Source organism: Papilio polytes, unplaced genomic scaffold (assembly GCF_000836215.1).
Source record: "Papilio polytes unplaced genomic scaffold, Ppol_1.0 DF823691.1, whole genome shotgun sequence".
NCBI lineage: Eukaryota > Metazoa > Arthropoda > Insecta > Lepidoptera > Papilionidae > Papilio > Papilio polytes.
Window position 1 is genome coordinate 1,112,873 of NW_013525513.1, and position 24,287 is coordinate 1,137,159.

Below are 24,287 nucleotides of genomic sequence, written 5' to 3' on the forward strand. Positions count from 1 at the left end.
AAATATATCGTCATGATATTGTTAGTTATTTAAGAATTAAAATAAATGTCAGTATTCTTAAATAAGGTTTCTACAAATATAAGATATTTTGATATTTATTTATATAAAATATGGAAAACGGTTCCGTCCAAATATTTATGCATTGTGTTCCAAAGGAATAGTTTAATGTTAATTATGTAATTGTTTTATTTATAGGGATTTATTTTGTACATAACTTATGTAATTTTGGCAGTTTGTCCTATTTCGCTTTTAGGTAATTAAACCAAGTTTTATAAAATAAACACATTGATAAGTATATTTGTGCATTATTTTAAAACTTCCAAAATAAAAATAAAAGTAGTGAGAAACAAAAAAAATTATGTACGGACCTTCCTCGAGAGGTACCCTAAACATAATGCATTCCAATGTATCCAAAATATTTTTATGAAATTCAAGTTTTCTATCAATTTGATTCTGTTAACATTGATTTTATTTTACACTCATGTTGTATTTTAAAACATTTCTTCAATTCGAATGTATCCAAAGTCTAAACAGACGTTTTAATTTACTAAATACCGTTTTACATTTCCTTACATAAAACTTGTATTCTAAACACAAGGTCATCCAAATTAATATGTACGCCTGGAAATGCTAGTAACAATTACTTAGTATTACCAAACGCATTAAACCCCAATCCCAGTTGAATTGCATAAGTAGCGCGAATTATTTAAAATGCATTCGACACATTAACGGCTAGTACCAGAGCTGTTAATAGATGTAAAGCTTTACACGTCCAGTTACCTAGACCTATGCGGTTGTATACTTTTCTTTGTAGAATTACAGCGATAGTTCCACTTAAATGTAACGAGAAGGGTCTACTTGTAGTGGTGGCACTTTAGCCGTCAAATAGACAAAAGCTAAGCCCGCTGATGTGTGGTACAATTTATAAGCAATTTTAATTAAGTTTAAAAATATTACAATGCTATTAAAATCTATTATTTCTAAATGAATAGGATATAATTGTGATATACTTCATTTGGCGGGCTAAAATAAAATTTTCCAGTCTATTAAGGCTCAACATTGATAATCACAAAAACATTAACGACATAATTGTATTAATATATAAATTTTACATACGAATAAAGTCATACGAGAGACACAAATTGTAAATGTTTACTTAACATCTTTTACACATTTGAGGTTAATCCTGAAAAAAAAATAGAAATATTGAAACAGTTCGCGTATCGCTTCGCTCATGGCTTGCGCCACAAAAGCTCCGGTGCGCCCCTGATCCATTGTTATTGCAATCTCGCCTGACGGACCGCGGCTGTGATGAATTATTGATAGCCAACAGGCTACGTGATCCACAACCCACCCTGGATTACGTATAAAGCGCCTACTCTATGACCTATGCAATTAATAGGTAATTTATTATTAATTACATTTTTTCCGTTCTAATAGCTATTCTATGACGGACTGAAAATTTGGAATTCAATGTGCTTTTATTTGTGTAAAACTGCCTACGCATTTAGTTATCTACGAGGCCAGGGTGGTTGATAAAGGCCTTGGCTCCATTAACTCGGGGTAGGCTTGAAACTTCGTAGTGACGTGTATTTGCTGACTAAGAACGACTTAACCTAAGAAATGGCAGTACCAAGAGCAATCGAAGTCAACGTAACTAGCGTAGATATGTATTCAAATGAGGGGAGAGAGGTTTTCTGTAGCGGGTCTTAAACTTTGCTTACTCCTTTTGTTTATGGGCGTGATTATATTGGTGCCAAGTTTATTTACAGTTTGTTCATAATTTAGAGAAGTATTTACTCAAAGGGGTTAATGATATTTATAATATTTACATCAGATCTATGCGACACTTTCATTAATAGAATATTAAACGGTCTGTACACCTCTTCGTATCTTAATGTGGAAGATTTTATGCGGGAGTGAACAAATTTTTTAGTGTTCCCTAACATAAATAAAAATTGAGATGCTTACGACTGTAAAATCATTCTTAAGTTGTGAAAAGAAAAAGAATATTGTAACCTTTTTAATGTTTACAGTATGTTTTACCAAACCTAATACCTATATGTTATACAAAAATACATAGGCCCCTTTTTGATAAAATGAGAAATGAATTGTTTTGATACAGATGTAGGATACTGGCAATATTCGCATGATCAAATTAGAAACAAGCAAGAGTTTATTCTAGAAAACTTGGAGATTTCCAACTATTTTTAAATTTCATTTTATAAAATCTGGCGTTAACGGGCACTGTAAATAGATAAATATTCAATGATTCGATTAATGTATCCAATAAAACCGATCGTTACATATTGCATGACAAATCCCATTACTTTGGAGGCAGCGAGCGGATTCGCATTAGCGCAATTCGTTAGCTGAAAACAAATTAATAAATTATGCTCAGCGCAGTTAGTGCAGCCGTGGGAATGCCCTGCCAACCGGCGGGCTTTGACTTTTAAAAGACAGGATACGTCAAGCACACTGATTCCCTTTTTGTAAATAAATATGAACAATAAGTCCCTTAGTTGCTTGTGAGTGTGCTCGTTTTGTGGTTGCAAATTTTTAAGTTAGTATACATTCATATACACGTTTAAAATTTTACGTATCCACAGGACATAAATGTTATTATCATCTTTTCCCGGAGGAAAGTGCTAAAATTTATTCTGAATACCAGCGCGGCGGGCGGTTAATTTGCCTAATCCGTTTCTCTTTTGTCGAAGCCGGCGGCTAACTCATTTAACTCGCTTGTAAACACACGAGTACGTGATTAGTATTTACTTTGATTAAATCTGTTATTGCTTTTATAATTGGTATCGTATATTCTAGGCACTATTACTCCTTTTAGAGTCATAGTGCTACGATGACGGAGTTTCGCGAAATATGGAAGTTCAAAAAGAACTGATACAAAAATTGAATTATGTTGCACTTTTTGTTAATGTTTTAAACATTAGTTTAAACCAATATTTATTACTTTAAACTAAAATTCAAAGATAATATTGTACAAACAAATTGTAACTACAAAAATGGTTTCAAATCGTTAATGCATGCCACACATCGGTAGCAAAGCAATTCTCTTCTTAAATCACTGCAGTTAACTTTGAAGAACGTAATGGAAAACCCAAATATAAGATGAAACATATTTAAAAAATCCATATAACCTTTACTTTAAACTAAATTTTAACATTATTATTGCAAGCAAACATCCAAATCCAATTTTATGTTACAAAAACATCAGTAAGTAATAACGCACAAGATAACAGCGGTTACGTAAAATCCACAAGAGTCATAAAACATCGTCAGAGCGCTAACGTCCAAGTGTCAGATAAAAATGCATTGAAATGCGTTTTACGACATAACCGACAATATATGTGATAAATATTCATGCAAATATCCACACATCCTGGATTCCGTTTAAAAAGGAAAATAGGAACGCGGATAGATTATGCGGGGATAGTGCGGCGGACGACGTTTTATATTGTTATCGACCGGGAAACAATAAAAGCAATTAAATTATTACGCAATATTTATATTTTAATACGGACTAAAATAACTATTGCATTGACAATTGCTTATGTTATCACTAAGTACATCTTCAAAAATTCCTTCCTCTATGTCATATTTGTTTTGTGATTGGCGATACAATAGAGAATAAATTACATTTTGTTTTTGCATCAGTTTTAAAAGATGAATACCAATTTAAATTTCAATTTCCTTATTTTAACATAATCGTAATGATAAACCATCACGAAATGTTAGTTTTATTATAAAAAAAAATGTTAAATTTACGAACTTCACGAATAAGTATGACGTAAACACGTTGGAAATTTTATACTAAGTTATAACACCAGATTCTAATAACAAGAAAGAAACGGATATCAAAGGAAACAATGTCGCAGAATAATAAAATACAAACATTATGTAATAAAAGAATCGTTTCTAAGTCCATAAATATCATATCAGATTATTGCACTTACAATTGATTCAGAAAAACTCCAATAAGGAACATAATTATTGTAATCACGGCGCAGAAATGCAGAGTCGAAGCCCACTAATGTGTTACAATGAATACAAAATACGTTACCGTCAAAGCACAAGCAGATTTCTTTATTCGTGTTAAACGAAATGAACCTATATTGAAAACAATCGACAGGGTAGCGCACGACGTTGACTTGACTTTCACAATAGTGATGTTATCATTCATTAACAAACGTCGATACGCATGTCGATGTCTTGTACAAATAAGCTAAAAATTAGAATGATTATTTCGTGTACCAAAAACTGATTAAATGCATTAAAAGAAAAATGTAACAATACTCAATTTCTCAGTGAGTTTCTTAATCAATCTACCAAGGTGTTTCGTATTTATATTTACAGCTCTACCTAGTAAATAACAATATAGTGGAAAGTTTTAAAACAAATAAAATAATTTTGAACTTTACGGAAAGTATTTGAAAGTATATGGGAATCAGATCTAGATACTTTTTCCTTATTATAACAAAGCACAAAGGGTTGTTACCTATCTTAGAATAATATATCGAGAAATCCCTCTCGTACATCACTATGGACTTCTTTTAAACGCACGATTTTCATGTCTGTTGCCACGTGTGCGCGGCGCATACACGACTCCAGTCTACTCACTGAATTTTTGATTAGTAAATAAAATTATTCTTTGTTTTCACCCTTTCTATTACTAATCGCTTAGACGCACGCTTTTCAACGCGTGCCCCGGCGACGACACTGAATTTAAATCGGTTTAAATTTTCGATATCCATACAACTTATCGAAACATCGATACTATCGATATTTTCATCGAAACTGTTAGATACCAAGCGTTTGGTTTCGGCATCCCTTTCAAGATAATCTTTATTTCTACAGGACTTAATTGAACGGAAGGAAAAGATTGATAAGAAAATGATATGATACTTGTAATAATTGAATGTTGAAAGTCAAAATAGGTTATCTATGAGACAAAGAATATGCAAAAATACAACAATGGCGCAGCGCGGCTCTGAAACCGGATAACATTCAGACTTTATGCATTACGTGACATATTGTCGATAGAATATTTTTGTGTGTAACATTCGTATGAAACTTACAATAAGGAAAATAGAAAAAGAAATTATTAAAATATTCGTCAAATCATCAAGTTAATCTTTTCGAAAATTCATCAAATGTTAAGGCACTCTAACATTTTTACTGAACTTGTAATGAAATGTAAGCAAAAACTATAGTTATTCTAAAGTGCAAAACACGTCTCAAAACCATCCACGAACATTACTTGGTAACCAACTTAATTTTCTCTTATAGTCGTATAAGAAAAAAACATCTTTTTAAAATGCATTACACTTTTAGGGATTCATTTTCTGTGTAATTTAAATAAAAAATATATCTACTTGTTACTATAAGGATCAAGTAACTTTAAAGTCTCATTCAGAATGTTGGACACTACATAAACGGCGATCTTACGTCATCCAGACAATGGGCATCGTGAGAAAAGCAGGTGAAGTGGGTGCGGACTACGGACTATCTAATCTCGAACACAATAAGCTGACATTTTCACTTTAAAAGGTAACAGTTTGGTCTCGTTGCGAACTATTTCGCAGTTCTACGCACGTGAAACATAGAAACGTATTGTATTATAAACAACTAGTTAGTAAGTTTAATTCAGATAGGACTATATAAGATAGTTCACAATGTTTCGTTCTATTCAATTAGGAAAAATGTGTGGTTATCGATATCGTAGATGTAGTTTCTATTTTTACAAATAGGCATTTTTAACTCCCAAAAGGAGATGATTGCCAATTCATTTGTTTTTTGTATTTTTGTTACTGCATATAACAGCTCCTATTTTTTGATGATGTTGTCCGATTTTTTTAGTTTAAGCTACATAGTACGTAAATCTTTACAAATCTAATTTAAAAAAGAAAACAACAAGCAGATAAAACTATCATTTACTTTAAAGTAAGTACTACAATGCCATCTTATGAAAATATAATGTTTTAACAACCAAATACGGTCTACATCACAAACATGGTTTGACGCTTTAGTAAAGGAATAGATAAATAGATGGCGGTGTATTAAAAAGTATAAAAAAATGCCACGATATTGACTTCAGCAAACCAAAAAAGATAACTGACAATCATAATTACTTAAAATTAATAATTCGCTAATTGCGATGGTTGAATATTTGTTAATTCATACATATTTGCAAAAAAGCTCAACGGATCTCGATTAAATTTAACACAGATGTAGGACATAGCATGTACATACATACCTTTGGAGGACGAAAACCCGGTGCGCCGACCCTACGGGAGTAGGATAAGGCAGGGGAGATGATGATGATGATGATGACAGATGTAGAACATAGTATGTGTGAACACATAGGCTACTAAGTTTTTTTTTAAATTGCGCATGGATAAAGGCGCGGACAAAAGCTAGTCTTTCATAAATTAATATTTTTGTGGTTATTAATACGGGTTTATTAAAACTATTTTTGTATACTTTAAAGTTTTATATCTCTATTTGAATTCTATATGATTGGCTATTTCATTAAAAAATCGCACGCGAAATCTGTATTTTTACAAACACCGATCAGTATTTTCGATGTTACTTTCAAAGACTTTCAAGTTTTGACGATTTAAATATTTAACGTGAACATTTTGACATATCAGTCCCAGTGAAATCTAAAACAAATACTGTATTACACAAGAGTTTCTACATCGCATACGATCCTCGTAAGATCAATTTAAAAATATCTTTATAATTTTAACTAACCGTGATTATTTTCGCAATTGTACATATACATATTACAATCGTCCGGGAATGTAGTTTTAACGTTTCTCCTTATATCTACTGCACAGATTACTTCGCTAGGTTCTCTACAATTCCTCGCTCTCCAACACCAATACTTTTCAACGAATGGATGTCGTGAATACTGAATTGAAGAAATTTGACAATTAGTTTCTCATCAATTTGTTCATAATCTCACTAAGTTATTTATTATCTTGTTTCTTAATAACTATGAATTTTCATAGCTGAAACATCCATGTCTTCCATCTATCCATTACTTCAATTGACATAAAATTATTTACTTATCCTGGTTATAATTAAAGGAATAAAGGTTGAAATATTTTTTATATTAGAAGGATAAGCGAAAAAACAATTCGTAACTAAATAAAATTTTAATTGTATATTTGCACATATATACTTTAGACAAGTTAAACTGATACTAATATATTTAATAATTTTTTGTATTAATCGTTATTTAATCCTTTTTGCTATCATTATTTACTTCTTCGTCATGCTCGTCGTTTTCATTATCATTATTTTGAGAATTATCATTATCTTTAACATTGGCTTCAGAATCAGCACCATCATTCTCTACATTCGTTTGAGATTTCGATACATTTTTATTTTTAACTTTTCTTTCAGGTCCCCTTTTTTTCCTTTCATTTTCTTCTGAAGCTCCATTCGCTTGATCAACGTTGGCTCGTGGTACAGATTCATGTTCCTGATCAGTATTTGCTGAATCCTCTTGTTCTGCTTTCAAATTCTCTTCCCTTTTCTCTTCTTTAACTTTCTTCTTCTTTGAATTGGCATTTTGATTTTTGCTCGCATTTGATTTCTTTGTTGTTGTTTCGGAGCTCTCTTGTGTATGACTGTCAACTTCTTCGTTTTCTGTCGCTTTCATTTTTTCCTCTTTCTTACGATCTTCTTTAGGTGAAGGAAGTGATGCACATTTCTCCAAAAGTGTCTTCTCAAAATCTGAAATGTTTTTACTCGTATTTACCTCAAGATTTTTTTAATCTCATAGAAAGACTAAACTATGTAAAATCTCACCAGTTCCTTTTAAACAGTTATATTCTTTAATATCACAGGAGTCGATGAATCTTCTTAGTTTCCCTTTTGAATCAATACCACATTTCTCCACAGCGTTATGAACACAAACCTTAGCATGATAACAAGCCTGACAAAGATAAAACGGACAAGAAATTAAATTTTACTTTGTATTCGTTAAGTAGTCGATTAGTTTATATATCAATAGTATAAATCAACACTACTCCAATTCACGAAGTGAAGGCCATTGTCTAGAATTTGAATAAGTGTGAGACTTTTCATAATTTAGTTAGTTATGGCCACATAAATATGGGAAATGCTTGTGCCCTTTATTTGAAATGAATTGCGGTCTAATTTTCTTCTATATGACTGTTATTACGCTTCGTACTTAACGATAAGAACTACGTTGTATGAGGTAAGAACTTTATTATTTTGTGTTCTTGTTTAGATGTCATTTTAGTGCATAAAAATTAAATTAAACCAGTATTACCCTTCCAGCCGGTTCGCTAGATATCGTAGATATGCAGACGATAACCAAAACTTGTAAACCTGAAAATTAATACAGATTATTTGTAAATTTAATTATTTTAACAATGTGTAAATAAATATTTATACCTAGTAATACATTTTTGTCGAACATTTTGAAATTCAAGAGTAAAGTGTTAAAATTTTGCACTTTCAAAATTTATTGGTGATAAATTTAATGTGAAAATGTTTAAATTTCCGATTGAATTTTATATTCATTGCTTTTTTATATTGCATTATATAAGTACCAATTTATACGAGTATAAAATTGAATACAGATACTTGCGTATTGAGCGTCCAAGATACTACTAATCTCGTGTAATAATAAGATGTTAACTCTATGTACTTTTACGTATATACTGTTGATATATTTCGGAATAATTACACACATCACTGACGGCCAACTACGAAAAAAAGTAAGGACTTTAAATAGACATTATCCTGGACTAAAAGTACCTACCATTTTATCCTTAACAATAAATCTAACAGTGGTAGAGTCCGCTTTAACATCTTCGCACGAATGGGCCGGCTCGCCCGGTGTAATACCACAACCACACAGAAAACAGGCGTGAAGTGGAAGCAATTCCGCGTTTCGTCTGATGAGTGTGGTGTCGGAGGCCTGATTTTAGTTCCTTTCCGTTTCCACCCTTTTCTTGAGATGAAAGGATGGGAAGGAAAAGTGGATTTGACGGTAGAGGGGACGCAAAGGAAGGGGAAATGTCCTCTTTATGTGCGTCTCCACCTCCGTTAATTAAGGGTAGGCAACGCATGCTGGCGGATGTTTATGGGCAGCGGTCGCTCTCCATTTCGGTGGATTCAGGTGGTCGCTGGCTCGTTTGCAACCTTATTTTCAACAAAAAAAATCTGATAAGATGAAAAATTCAATAGAAACAGTGATTTCCCACTATCATGACTAGAAAATGACAGGAATGTAATTATTTTTATGCCTAAATAACTTCGTTTAAATCGTGTGTTTCTCTGTAGTGTTTAATTTGTGATTTTCCAGAGAACATGTCTTGATGCGTTCGTGTGTGTTCACAATAAAAGACGTCTCTGTGGATTGAATCCTGTAACAAGAGAAGTTAGAAGATTCTTAGATTTATGCGATCTTCTAGAATTTAATTGTGAATACAAAACACGTAAGTATACTGTCATAGATAAGAAGGACTCGAATTCGTCAAGAGATCATTAACTACTTCAGCTTAGTTTCGTTATATGTATACTAATTGTTGTGCAAAAAGAATTAAATAGATACTTTAATTAACACTACGCCCGGGCTATAATATCACATTTTCAAAACAATCCTAGGTTTGAACGAAGGACTTCAGACCATTGTAGTATAAGAATGGGCGCACACCTTTGACTTCACTGTTGCACAACTGTTATGCGATTGTCGATTGTTTCGCAGCCAGTTCAACTGTTGGGTTGCACAATTAAAAATAGAGTAGTGGTCGTGGCGCACCTTCATTCAAAGGACTCAAAGAGAGATTAAACAATTGTGTTAGTTTCAGATGTACGGAAATAGCTTATTGAACTAAAAGTTTCTGTCTTTAGTTATAGGAACTTATTAAAAGACACGTAAATATATTTTTTCTTGCAGGTTTTCGAGAAACATATGAATATAAATGTAAACACGTGCCTCCTATCTAAGCACAAAGCGACACCATTGTTCCATCAACAATCTATGTAGCAGTTATTTACTTCGTAGGAAGTTTGTACAAACTAGGTGTTCCAAGTAACAATAGACAAAGTTTGTAAACACCTGAAGCACTATGGTAACTTGTTCTATCATTTATAACCAAGTTACCAAAGGGTTAAGACGACGGAAAAGCAAAAGAAATGGACGTGAAAAGTTTCGGTAACACATTAATATTTTTAATTTATTATTTACTAAATCTTTACTAACCTTGAAAAATTTTAGCGTCTTAATAAATAATCTAATTAGCTCATACATTTACTATATACAATGTAAATTTAAATCAGTAGATACATAATTAATTTGAGAATAAGTGACCTTTACTTGAAAATATTTATTAAATTAGAACATCTTCTTACTTGTTACACCCACGCACAAGTCTGAAGGCACAAAGCATTTTGTAAATGTAAAATATTTAGTTTACCAATATTATACAGATAAAAGAAAGAAAACTCCTTAGTGGAGACGACTAGTGAGCTGCTGACGATGATGTTACGAGATAGACTACAAAATTTTGAAACCTATTAAGGTATTTTGCGAGCTAATTTATTTTTCTAAGAACGCTTATGTCTTGCAGTTGTGTTATTGTTCTGGCTGACGATGACGATTGCTCACGGACCACCTCGGGACCGCGACAACGAGGATATTGTTATGGGACGCAAGGTAAAAAAGTTTTGACACACATTTTGGTCACTTCAGTTACGTACGACTTAGGGTCGATTATAACCTCAGAATTATCGTTTGGTCCCTTCTCTTAGTTAGTTAAGTTTTTATAACATTTAAAGATGTTTTCTTAAAATTTGTTGCAAAACAAATTGGTTGCTCGCAAAAACAAAACAATGTAAATTTTCCGTGCGTTATACAGCGTGTTCAATTTCCATGTTATTAAACTTTAACCAGTTTCCCGACAATGTTCCTGTTTTCAATGCATTTAGAATGAAACAATAAGAAACTTCAGTATACTGGGATACAGTAGAGTTTGATATAATTTTGTAATTTGAAAAGTTATTAGTTTCTTAGCTAAAAGTTGACACTCCTACGTCTTCAAATATTATATATTGTGTCTCCTAATATTATATACTAGGTATTGGAGTTGGAGGTCCTGTTCGGATTATATCGTCCGATATCTTTTTACCGTCCGACAACCTCCCTTATTCCTTATAGGAAGAATGTGTACTCCTGTTACTGTTAGATTTTTATTCTACAGCCATCAATTTTAAGTGCCCATACACTTGTTATAAAAAATACCTCTGTTTTTTTTTCATAGGAAACGGACGTCAAATAGATTTACAAAGTGTAAATTTTATAAAACCTTTATGTCTACTAGATGGGTGCGAAATGGTGCAGTATGGCGAAGGTATGCAACCACGACCGCGTGCCCGTGTGCGGAGTCAGCCACGCGGGCGACATCATGGGCTTCAGGGACCTTTGCGATATGTTTGACTTTAATTGCATTAGACGACGAAGTAAGTTAGGCATTTGAGTGTACAAGTCGAGAATAAGAGTGCTTATTTTTCCTGCGTGCGAGATGTATGGAAGAGCAGTACATTCTGTGCCGACCCTTCATAAGGGATAAGGGCAAGTGGATGATGATTTTTCCTGCGTGCCTACTTTTACTACTCAAGCTATGTAATAGTTTTTATATTGTTTAGGTAAAGAAACATTGGACTATTTTACCTTCTCGATTATAACCCTATCGATCAGAAAGAGTTACGTGTGTGAATTACAATAAAACCTAGAGTTTTAAAAGCGCAAAACAAAAGACGATCTTGATGGTAAAAGTGAAAATAAATAAGTGAAATAAAATATGAATGTGAATACTTATTATTTTTTTAATTTCCAGATTACAAGCAAACGGCTTGTCCCGAAGATAAATCAATACTGAGCGTGTCGCGCCGGCCCACAAACAGTTACTATGATGATTAAAATATAAACATGTATACTTTATGTTATCTACGATTTATGTTATCCTTTATGTTTTCCTACTTAAGTTATGAAAATCACTATTTACTTTATTGTATTAAATTTGTATTTTATTAAAAGTATTTTAATCCAATTGTATACTGTTTTAACTTGTACCTTTTTGTTTTAATAAAATTAACCCCGTACTAAATGAATTGTTTTATTTCTCAGAATGTAAAATAACATTCTAAAATAAATACCACAAGCACTCAATTTACTAAAGAATACAAATTTTCTCATATAAAATCCCCAAATCCCCGTCCTTCAGGAAACTTCGAATCATCAGACTACAACTACGTATTAAAATATTGAAAAACATTTATAATTTTATTTGATAAAACTGGAACTGAAAACCTTAAATACAATAAATGGAAATTTATTACGGCGTTTCAATTTCATTGTGTCGCGTTATTTCCCAAAGTTGTTTTCAACTTCATAAGCAGATGAAAATTATCGCTGTCTCTATCTGTTCCGAAGTGTCTGAAAGAGATGTATATTATACAGGAAGTAAAGCAGACTCTTCATTATGTTTACAAAATATCTATTTCTGGAATAATATTCTTATGTTTATTCGATCGTTGATATAACAACAATATCCTTTATGAAATTCGCAAACATTGTAAACATCCGCTGATTGTTGCAAGTGAACTTTAACATTATTTTGTATAGAAACACTTCAGACAAGACATTTGCTGGATTACTCATGTATTTTATACGAACATTGTTCTTTGTAAATGTTTTAATACTATCGGTAAAGTCACATCTTGTTGGAGATAGAACGAATGTAGTAAGTCTCTTAAAAAAATTAAAATCAAAATTACTGTCTCTTTCCTTATTTTGTGCTTTTAGATGTTCTATTAAATATTCATAGAATTTTTGCATTGATTAACGTGAATAATTTAACTGTGCTTGTGCAAAAATGCCTGTGCAATTATATGTAAACTTTGTGCTTATGTTACGTCCTTTTTTGTAGTAACGTACTATATCTAGGCTTGTGTACTTCTTAAACTTTTAAGTTTATAATTAAGCTATACTCTTTTTGGTTATGTGACTTGTTAAATGTTATGTTTAATTCCAGGCGGAACTAAAGAAACTGTGTGACCACGCCTACACATGTTTCCATGACACGGTCATTATCTGCGGGAAATCTGTTAACGAAGCGAGAACTTTCATAGATCTTTGCGATATGTACGAATATTCCTGCGAAAATAATATGGGTAATAAAGTCTTATTATGGTAATACTTAACAAATTTTTGACACTAACGAATGTGAGAATTTATCGCAAAGTTTAACGTAGACAACTGCACAATTATTTCGTATCCTATGCTTTCTTTTATTTAAAAAAAAAAACAAAAAGCGTAGAAGTTTATGCGACACAAATGAATTTAAATCTATGCTAAATGTTCGTTTCTATTGGTAATAAAAAGATAATCGTTTAGTTTTCAGACACGTGAAAGAAGATGAGGACATTTGTCCGAATCAAAAGGAACTGGGGCCGGGCATTGGATAAAAACACATCAATATAAAATTACTTTTAATATAAACACATATTTATAAAATAATATATAAAGAAATAAAGTTATTAACACTATTAAAACCTTTCAAATTACATTATCGGCCGACATGATGGTACGAGAGCGAAATCTGAAAATAAATTTAAAAATTACAAATAAAAAAAAAACAGAAAACTTAATTAAAAAGTAAACAATAAAAGGTCTACTTACTGTATTTCCAATAGCAATTAACTTGAAGCATATGACAAACATCATCGAATTTTCCATAACCAAAGTTATCGTCATATCCGCAAACTGGAGAATATGTTCTGTGACATAATATGGCCACCCCACACCATGGACTTATCGTTTTATTCGGACCATCTGCCACTAACACTGGTTTATCATTGAAGGAACGACGTGATACTACCTGAAAAGGCAATATCAAGTAAGACAAACGATAAATGTGGTAAATAGAGTCCGATCTAAGACATTTCTGCATTTTTCTGACATGTAAATTGTTATATTCTAGAAGTGAGGAATTTAAAAATTGAAGGGTAATAAAGAAGATAAAGTTGAGTAGGAAATAAAGAAAAAGCATTCAAAGATAAAAGATTTATTATCAAAAAGATTTAAATTATGATCAATTAGGTCATTTGGGTTCTTTTTCAATTATTGGTATAGGATCGGTGTGATTTTTTATTTCACTTATAAGTATATTGCCGATTAACTTGCCGTATTTAGTGACATTTTTGCCCAATCTTAGTATAGGATGGTCAGGTTCATCTAAATGAACAGGTCTACGTTGCTGATGTACCTCTATCTTTTCTGGCAGTTTCGGCTGCTCAACATTGTTGCTCAAATTTTCAAGCAGCTGTCTACTCGTCTCCTCATTCATTTGTACTAGTTTTACCAAATGCTCCAAAGCTTGTGTATGTTGAATCAATTTATTCTCAACAAACTCTTTGAATTGGCTAAAGTTTTGTTTTTTCTTAGTTGTATCGGTTACTTCACGTTTTTGAATTTTCTGGCAAAATAATCAAAAATCTTAGGAGGAAGTATAACTTTTTATGTAATTTTAGACTGTAATACATACGTTTGCTGGTTCCACTGCGTATACTAAGACATCTTCTAGCGTTTCAATTTGAAATGCGTTGGCTACTAAAGTTAGAAGAACTGCGGCTGAAATGTTTTAAATAATTAGTATGATAATTATAAATGGTTTTATTGTTATAAGTAGCGACAAGAAGGTACCTTACCGAGTGTTAATTGCCTCATAATGTCCGCACGCTAGTAGAGTGTTCGTCAATTAGATTAGCGTGTAAAGTAAGTGCAACTTATAGCGGTCATAATGGTGTAGTTCCACGAATGTATTTGATACTTAATTTTTTTTTGCCACCCATAATAAACTCCCAGAATGTTGTACATTTAACAGAATTATTTTCATTTAAACAAACAGTTTTTTTACATATCTTATTTTTACGGAAGTAATCTGTTAATTAATTATTGCCGCAGATACAGATATCCGCCGCCATGTATATTGCTATCATAATTTTTTCAAGGAGGTAACCATATATTTTCGTACATCTTGCTTCAGTAAATAATCACCGTTACTGGTATACTTTGACAAATACATATTGATCTATAGATTTATAATAATTAAAATTTAAAGTATCAAGAAGGTGAAAGTGTAGTAGAATAGGCAAAGTGTGATTTATTAGCTGCCTGTGATTTAATTAGTGACATTGATACGCCTTTTTGTTAATAAATAGTCGATAAGACCTGCCCTGTTCGTCATGCCCTCTCAGACACGGTGTCAAGAGGGAGAACAAGAAGTTATTGAAACTTTTTACGCAATAATCATGTAGAATTTTAATCACTTTAAACATACCATAAGGATATATTCCTAAACACTCTTCTTAAAACAATTATCCATTATATTCAATTTCATTTAACTTTTATACTTATTGTAATAAATTAAAACTAACTCAGCGTCTTTTAAAAAGACATTTATTAAGTCTAGCTGTTGCTCGCGACTTCGCCCTCGTCAAATTAAAATAATAATAAGAAAAATAGCCTATGTTACTCACTGAAAAATGACCTTTCTAATGGTGAAAGACTTTTTGAAATCAGCCCAGTAGTTTTTGAGTTATTTTAAAACATACAAAAATACAAATCTTTCCTCTTTATAATATTAGTATTGATTTAGTAAAATATCTCTAATTGCAACAATTCTCATTTTTAAATCTCGCTATTCAAAACTACACCTATTTCACTTCTTCAATGAAAACGCGAAAACTTTTCAAATCTCCAATTTAATATAAGAACACGTAAGGCCCACTACATACGCTGAGTTCAGTTTGTCTCAAGAGTTTATTTAGTTAAAACGTCTGTAGGCAAATTTTGAACTGCACAATTCCAATTTTGCATTCTGTGTACTGCATTGCCTATGACCAGCAGCGGGCAGCTTATAATGATGCACGGTATTAATAGAACAATTATTCAGTTAAAACGGTCAGAACTGAACGTCTGTAGCGGGCTTAAAATATTGATTGCAAATGGAATTTGTTTGCGCTTGCGTTATAAAACTAGTTCGCGAACTTAACGATGCCGTAAAAGTATTCCATACCCGTGTTCCTTTATAACGTAACATTATTTCGAAATAAATATTTATAAGAATGAACACAATATGTTCATTATCTTTAGTAAGTAACTTAATGTTTTTTATTACAATAATGTATGAAATTCGAGACGATCTTTAACCTTTTTTGAGAATAGTTGTTACCCTAAATAGATTGTAAGACACTGTTTAGTTGAACACGTGTTTTAAATTTTTTTATAACAAAAGGGGGCAAACGATCGACGAGAACACGGAGGTGGTATATTAACTCCCGCTGTATATTAGAGACATAAACATTCTTATATGTTTTATCATAAATACTTAATACCACACTGTTTTCGGTATAAGCGTCATTGTTTACTGATAAAGATCGAATTTCGCAAACCTAATCATAATGTTTCAATAACCATGATTTGTCGAAAATCCGCGCAGGATGTTAGTCTTGGCCTAGAGGGTTGAAATATCTTTAAGGTATAATGTATTTTGCACACTGTCTATGTTTTGATGTAAGGCTTAATGAGTTTTCTGTCATATTTATTTTTTTTTCAATTTTAGTTCTGCTATTATATACAAGTACAGTAAAAGGACATAGCGAATCTATAAAGGTAAGAGATTTCGCTATCGAAAGGTATTTTTGGCGTTTTTAGCTTTACACCTTTCCTGTGAATATTAGAAAAAACATTAAAAGATTTTGATTCTGGCTTATCTGTACTAATATAAAGAGGAAATATATGTATCGTTGTGTTTATAAAAAAAAAAACTCAAAAACTATTGGGCTGATTATTAAAATTAATTCATCGTTAGAAAGGTAATTTATCTATGAGTAATGAACGCTATTAATTTCACGCGGATTAAGTCATGATCAACAGCTAGTTAATGATATTTTGTTTGCCAGAACGAAGAGGAGTGTAAGATAGCGGATCTGTGCGTGCACGACAAAGTTCCGATGTGCGGCATCGACTCCTGTGGCGAAATGAGAACATTCATCGATACTTGTGACATGCATGAATTTAACTGTGATAGCAAAAAAGGTATCTCTTCATATATGATTTCTTATATTTCTTTTACTTACAAAAAATATAATGTGACAAATTTATTATTTTTCTCAATATATCATGTTAATTTACAGATTTCAAACAACGTCCCATTCACGAATGTTGGGTAACTTGTAAAAGGGGACGCTCCTTCAAAAAACCAGAATACCGAACCGACTGCAACCTTAATGCTAAAGCTAATAGACTTTAATTTATTAATTGATAGTTTGTTAACGTTAAAAAAGATTTAAATAAACAATTAAATATATAATTTGTCTTCTTACAATGATTTCTAGCAAACATTTTTCACAAAAAACATTGCAACGCCTGTGAGACTTATTTCACAAACCTTAAAAGCAAATTTGCTATTTTTAAATGGCAGAATTTTATTTTATCATTAAATCACTTATTTTTCGCAAAGGTCTTTGACTTAACTAAGTCAAATACCTTTGTCTATCACAAGGATAAGCATTTGCTTCGTATTTAATAATTCAGTGACTCTTTTCATCAAATAGTAATAAACTTTAAAATTAGTTTAGAAGCATTGAAACGTAAGATTCCTAAAATAAGTCATTCATATTAGAAATTATTTATTGCTTCATGCAAACCAAATAAAACCAATCGTATCAAATAAATTTCAGCTAGATTTGTATATAAAATACAAATGAAATATCGTAGACAGATATTTTACAACATATAATACAAGTCAAGTAATAACATGTAACAATATGTGAAATGTTTGTGGCATGATATGTTTTCTCACATTGTTTTTGTAGTTTTTATATTTCTATTTTTTAACCGCGGCTGCGACTGCCATGTCGACAGTGCAAAGGTAATTTTTTCTATCATACTAATATTATAAATGTGAAAGTTTAGATGGATGTTTGTTAGAGTTTGTAGTCTAAACGGCTGAACGGATTTCGATGAAATTTGGTATAGATATAGTGGATGGACTGGAAGAACACATAGGCTCACTTTCCTTTTTTTTCTTGCAAGTGGACGGAGTCGCGGGCATTAACAATATTTAAACAGTGTTCTTTTTATTAACCTTTATCCGTTTTAATCTTTTTTCTTTTATATTATCTTGTCTTACCTAGAAAGTCAGTGAACTATAAAATAGAGTTTTCAACGTGGGAGGATTGCGTTGGTGGGATAGACGACGGGTCTAAGAAAAGTTATTCAAAGAAATTAAGGTTTAATAAGAAATTTAATATGTTTAAAGTATTAAAATGTTTCAAAGCCTTTGCTTTTATAGTATGTCAAAGAGTAACTATAAATATAACATCACACGTAAACAAAGATGAAAAAGCAATGTAACTGAATGTAAACAATCAAAAGAAAACAATTCCTCAATGTTACTAATATTGACAGAAAGAGTACTAGGTACTTAATTAAAAGAACATTACAAAATGGCACACTAAAATATTTTGCATGTAACAGTAATATTTGTCTGCAAGCCAAATTTCATTAGTTCAGTAGTACAACTTTTATTACGAAATGATTTGTTCCAATTTCCAACGGACGACCTGAACGCCGTGCCAAAAGAGGAATACCCAGTTATGAAAGCGGGTTAAGTGACCTTACGTACTATACGAGAACGTGCAGACTGGCCTTTTGTCTATGCTCGATCCACTTTTATTATTGCACTTTTAAACTTGTACATAATTCAAACATGCCTTACTATTGTACTTAAAGTCGTTATGAGATCACTAAATAACTCACTTAAACTAGATAGACTATTGTTTACAACTGAGAGACTGATGGCCGGTTTCTCAACTACTTTTAACCATCCCTTAGTGTTTTTGGTTCGATAAAAAAGGCGTTTTCGAACTACATACCTTGAGTTGTAGGTTGAACTACGTTTCAACAGAGTAACTCAACTAATGAATCGCTAGGTAATGACAAAGTAAGTAACAGTTTAGAAAGTTATTATAATGGTGTTTTACAGTCATATAGGTACAAGAAACTACGATCTACATGTAGTGAATCTGTTTTGTGCCATTTTAAAATAAATGTATTTAGTAACTGTTAATTTTTTCTCTAAAGTTGGAAGAAGAATGTAAGATCGCGGACATCTGCCGGCACGACCAAGTCCCCGTGTGCGGGATCGATGACTGCGGGGAGATGAGGACATTTATTGACACATGCGACATGCACGAGTTCAACTGTGATAGTAAAAAAGGTACTTGAGGGTAAAATACTACTAAATTTACACTTCCAACATCGCTACTTTAGGGAAATCAAGTGGCAGTTTGCTTGTGACCTTATACTAATAAAAAAACTCTTTAAAATTATAGTTTAATAAAGTATGCTTATCCTATGCACGTGGAATTTCCTAGTTTCAAAGTGAAATTCTCCCGCCCACTTTAAATTACTCGTGCCTATGAAAACACGTGTAACTTTCGTGTAGGGTGACCATGAAATTGGAGTTTTAGAGCATTCCCATTTAAATATCGATGATTTTCGGTATCATTTCATCATAATCACAATTAAAAAACGACAAACATTGAATGATTGTTAAAAATTTCTCTGTAATTTGTTCAAATTTTATGCATTGTAACAAACCTAAGGGATTTGACTTACTATTTTTGATACCCAAGGTATGATGTCTTGGCTGATCCTAAATTGAAGAACAGTTCTGGAAAGTAACTACTCACAACCCCTTTGTGATATTTAAGTGCTTCCGATATACCATGTCCCTTTTCCCAGGAAAACCAACAATTCTAGACCTAATATATCGTCCTGTAATATAACACAAACAAACGTTAACCGCCAATCCATAAAGCTCACGTTTCAGTGGTCTCCCGCCCCCACATTCTCCGTAATATTACTTAAATAAACAGGCTTCATTGAAACATTTTGAACTTCTTTGTCTTTCTTGGAATTGTCGATTTAACTTGTAAACAATTTCCGTTGCCATTTTCATCGAAGCTAAGTAAACGCCTCAGAGAATATAAATAATTGTACTTCAGAGAAACAAGATTTGATTAAAGTAATAAAAATATCACTTAAGGATTGCTTAATTGACGATTAAGTTTATACAAAGGCGTTAAGTAATGATTTACTTAACAAAACAACAAATTAAAATGTTTCTTTTTTAAAATTAGTAGAAAAAAATTATATGCAAAGTCATTTAAAGTATTATATTTTGATGGGACATCTGTTTCTCAGATTTCATTCAAAAACCAGCTCACGAATGTTGGGTGACATGCAAACGTGGTCGAAGTTTCAAGAAACCGCTCTACGGTGAAGATTGTATGAAAAATAACTTAGTATGAAAACAAATGAATTATCAAAACAATTTTATTTAAAATAAATTAATTCGATAAACATGAAACAATAACTTAACACTTACTTATTGCTTCGAGATCACAGTACGTACATTTAAATTTAACAATTATTTAAACATATATTTTAAATTCCCTATATAATAATGAAAATTAATAGTAATAAATATGGCCATATACATTACAACTTAAATAAAAAATAAAACTGTACTTAATATGACATATCGTAAACACCAACCACCATTATGTTAAACATTAGTACATACGTAAATTTTAATTTAATATGACTTAGATTCACTATCAGATAATAATTTATATAATTACAAAGGTATACAAGGTGACGTTACTTATATGTGCAATTTATTTACAAGTGCCTACTTAAGATTAAAGTTATGGTTATATTAAGACTTTGAATACGGATTATTTACAGATATAAAAATTAAATATTTATAAGAATGAAGAGTGTCAGCACTCTATACTTGTGATAATTACTATTTTACACAATCTATATCTACTTAAAATAATAAATTATAATTATATTGTAGTTGTGAAATTTAAAATACTTACGTAAATTTAAACATAAATAAAAAACATAACTGAGTCCTTAAAATGTCGTGTTATTCCGTCTCTCCGTTGTACATATATATTGTCATCTCTTTTTTCTTTGACAAAATAGAGACAGCAATAGATATACAAGGGTCTCTACCCAAACTAAAATACTAATGGTTATCTAAAAATCCAGCACTTTTAACAATCTTATAAATCCTTTCCCTTGGTATCTTCTCCGCTTCTCTTTCTACTACTTGCATCTCCTTATTCGTGAACCAAGATTCTTTAGCCAAGCCTGCAGCGATAGCTGGATTGTCATAAAATCGCTTCGACTTCAGTAGATCCGGTGGTAACAGAGATTCACTGGCAGCGTTTAGTTCCACGGCAGGATGAGCATGGATAACTGGAGCTGATGGGTGGGCATATTGGATTCCTAATGGTTGTAATGGTTCAGCGAAGAGAAGACCAGGTCTTGCCTCCGTCATCACAATGATGGCACCAATTAAGAGTATGCGACGCATTTTAGCTGGAAATTTAAAAGTTAGGATTAATTGTATCAGAATGTAATAATTGGTTCTTGTTCTGTGGAAATTAAAAAATAGTAGATGTATTTTTTTTAACTAACAAATAGCTTTTCTAGAAACAAGTTATTTAAACTATCTCTTTTGTTTATTTTACTTGTGATTAACTAACTGTCTTGACTTCAACCACGCGGAATTAAAAAGTCTGAGCTGTAGTATATTCTTCTAGACTATTCTTAGTTGATTTTAGAACCTAAATGTAAACAAAAATATCTGTATAATGATGTAACATTCCTATGTTGCCGTAAATACGACAAGAATAAAAAGAACTCAGCCTTGTTCAGTGCGCACGTGACCTTAATGCAAAGAGACGCGTGTCTACACCTACTCCTTGCTCCAGTTGCATAACACTTAAACTTAAAGCCACTTGACTTATAAGCCAGGATCGTAAGTCACATGTCCTGACTCATAATAATCCAACTTTAGTCCTTAAAGTGTTTCTTTTAAAAATAACAACTTACAGACAGTCTTATTGTCGTGAGCAGAATCGCTAAATGCTACCTAAGGGCAACTTAATGATTTCTTATTGGTTGTATAAGCTTTTTAAATATATATGACTTAACTCTGCAGTATTTTTTATATAGAGGTGTAACATTTATGATGTGCTAATTATATCGCATTTTTTTGTTGCAACACACGCTTATCTACTAATGTTATAAGTGTGAAAGTTTAGATGTATAGATGAATGTTTGTCAGAGTTTGTAGCCAAAACGGCTGAACGGGTTTCGATGAAATTTGGTATAGATGTAGAAGATAGTCTGGAAGAATACGTAGGCTACTCGCTTTTGTTTATTTTTATCCTATTTTTTATCCTACGCGGACGGAGTCGAGGGCGACAGCTAGTTTAAAAAATGAAAACGATTTCTTTCAACGTAAATTTCGATACTAATAGTTTTTCAATTCAAAATTCAAAAATCATTAGTCGATCATAACTTCCGCCAAAATTACATTATCCGATAACACATATCACTAAGTACTCACGTATATTCACAAAAGTCACGGTCACTTATCACAGCGCAGTAGAACGTTAACTGCGCGCGCGCAACACAGCCTCCGGTATAAATAGCATTTACTTTGCGTTAACCTTCCGAACGCTTCCGGGATCAATTGGACCACTGGCAAGTTAAATATCTTGTCTTAAGGAAGTTAATTAATAATAAATAAGGAAACTAAAATGTGCAAAATCTGATAATTATTGCAAGTCTAACTAGTTTTACTACTAAACTGTCACACAACTGTTGTGCGATTGTCGATTGTTTCGCTGTCTATTCGACTATTCGACACAAAATTAGTGTGCGCACCTGCATATAAACTAATAGCAATCGAAACGCAACTAGACAGTTGTGCGACAGTTTAGTCAAAGGTGTGCGCGCTCTAACAGAATCGTTAACTATTAAATCAAGGCATTATTTACAGTAACAACTAATGTTAAGTTGCGATAATTTATTTTTTGAAGTTTTTACAAACTGCATAATTATGAATTCTAATGATTATAACCTGAGAACTAAGAAACTAACTATTGTTATTAAATAAAAGCTTTAGAATATGTAATTAAAAGCAATTTATTGGTATATTTCAATTAATAGCAATTCTACAAAAGTTAACATCACGAAAAAGCTTCGTTAACGTTACTGAAATATAATATAACGTGTCATTTTAAAAACAAAACAAGACGTAAAATTATTTAATTGTGAAATATTTTAACAATGTGGAGAGCAGAATTTCCCCCATAAAGCATTGTAAAATTCTGAATACGGACTAATACAAAGCGCTTTTGTTCTCTACAAAAGCAAACAGTTTGGAACAAAATTAGTTGTTGATGGCGGAAAATAATGGTTTAATGTCGACTCTCAGTCAATGGTTAGTTAAGCAGTCCATTAGTGCAGACTTTTTAAAAACAATCCACACTAAGGCAAGCTATATTAGCGATTCGGAATTCGGAAATACATCTACAATATATCATGGTTTAGCTATTCTAATATTATAAAGGGAAAAGATTTATATTTTTGTATGTATTGAAGAAATTCAAAAACGACTAAGCCGATTTCAAAATTTCTTTCACCAATAAAATGCTACGTTATCAGTGAGTGAGTAACATAGGTTACGTTTTTTATTACTTTATAACTTCACGCGGGCGAAGTCGCCAGCAACAGCTAGTCTATGAATATGTTTAGTAGACATATACGTAATTTGTACACGTATCGTTAATCACTTTCCTATTCCCGCCAGCGTTTCCACTTTTATTATAAAATTATAATAATAATACACCTGTGCGTTTTAAATTTATCTCTTAACTGACAGCGGTAGTTAAAGTACTCACTTTATTTTAATGTATTACTGTAATTATTAACTTCTAACTTGTTCTCGTTCTGATTGAAATTATGTATCGGTATGCATTAAAATTTCATTGAAGTTAATGCATTGATTACAATGTAATATAGTACAGGTATGGCCTGTGGGCGATCTGGTATCATTAAACTATGAATTGACCTTACAACTATTAATAAATAAGCTACATATTGTTTTAAGCGAAATAGATGGTAGCTCGCCTTGCTGTCACTTGCTAAGGTTCCTATACTTCCGTAGCTTTAATGTATAGCTTCCGAGGCTATGCCTTTAAACATCGCAACATCAATTCCTTGCTATAAATAAGAGCTCTATATTCCTTACTGGTATTTAGGTGTAAATAAACGTTTTCTTCACAAC

The 24,287-nt window shown here is 32.0% G+C and overlaps 3 protein-coding genes across 3 annotated transcripts; 2 read left to right on the top strand and 1 right to left on the bottom strand.

The window, feature by feature from the left end:
- Positions 1-10,165: 10,165 nt before the first annotated feature.
- LOC106104177 lies at positions 10,166-12,145 on the top strand. The gene is made up of 4 exons (XM_013284128.1): positions 10,166-10,216; positions 10,632-10,717; positions 11,382-11,520; positions 11,898-12,145. The coding sequence occupies exons 1-4, from the start codon at positions 10,198-10,200 to the stop codon at positions 11,978-11,980; spliced, it is 327 nt and encodes a 108-aa protein (XP_013139582.1). The 5' UTR covers positions 10,166-10,197; the 3' UTR covers positions 11,981-12,145.
- A 3,814-nt stretch (positions 12,146-15,959) lies between these two features.
- LOC106104040 lies at positions 15,960-17,375 on the top strand. The gene is made up of 4 exons (XM_013283978.1): positions 15,960-15,993; positions 16,686-16,735; positions 17,026-17,161; positions 17,260-17,375. The coding sequence occupies exons 1-4, from the start codon at positions 15,960-15,962 to the stop codon at positions 17,373-17,375; spliced, it is 336 nt and encodes a 111-aa protein (XP_013139432.1).
- Positions 17,376-21,023: 3,648 nt separating this feature from the next.
- LOC106104168 lies at positions 21,024-21,521 on the bottom strand. The gene has a single exon (XM_013284121.1). It carries the CDS (start codon positions 21,519-21,521, stop codon positions 21,171-21,173), a length of 351 nt encoding a protein of 116 aa, XP_013139575.1. The 3' UTR covers positions 21,024-21,170.
- Positions 21,522-24,287: the final 2,766 nt, after the last annotated feature.

Excerpts from the sequence above, each read along its gene's own strand:
- LOC106104177 (XM_013284128.1), top strand. Across the intron at positions 10,718-11,381 it reads ATATTGTTATGGGACGCAAG|ATGGGTGCGAAATGGTGCAG; the intron begins GTAAAAAAGTTT and ends TATGTCTACTAG. Across the intron at positions 11,521-11,897 it reads TAATTGCATTAGACGACGAA|ATTACAAGCAAACGGCTTGT; the intron begins GTAAGTTAGGCA and ends TTTAATTTCCAG.
- LOC106104040 (XM_013283978.1), top strand. The coding sequence starts at position 15,960 with ATGACCAGCAGCGGGCAGCTTATAATGATGCACG. Across the intron at positions 16,736-17,025 it reads GACATAGCGAATCTATAAAG|AACGAAGAGGAGTGTAAGAT; the intron begins GTAAGAGATTTC and ends TTTGTTTGCCAG. Across the intron at positions 17,162-17,259 it reads TAACTGTGATAGCAAAAAAG|ATTTCAAACAACGTCCCATT; the intron begins GTATCTCTTCAT and ends GTTAATTTACAG.
- LOC106104168 (XM_013284121.1), bottom strand. The coding sequence starts at position 21,521 with ATGCGTCGCATACTCTTAATTGGTGCCATCATTGTGATGACGGAGGCA.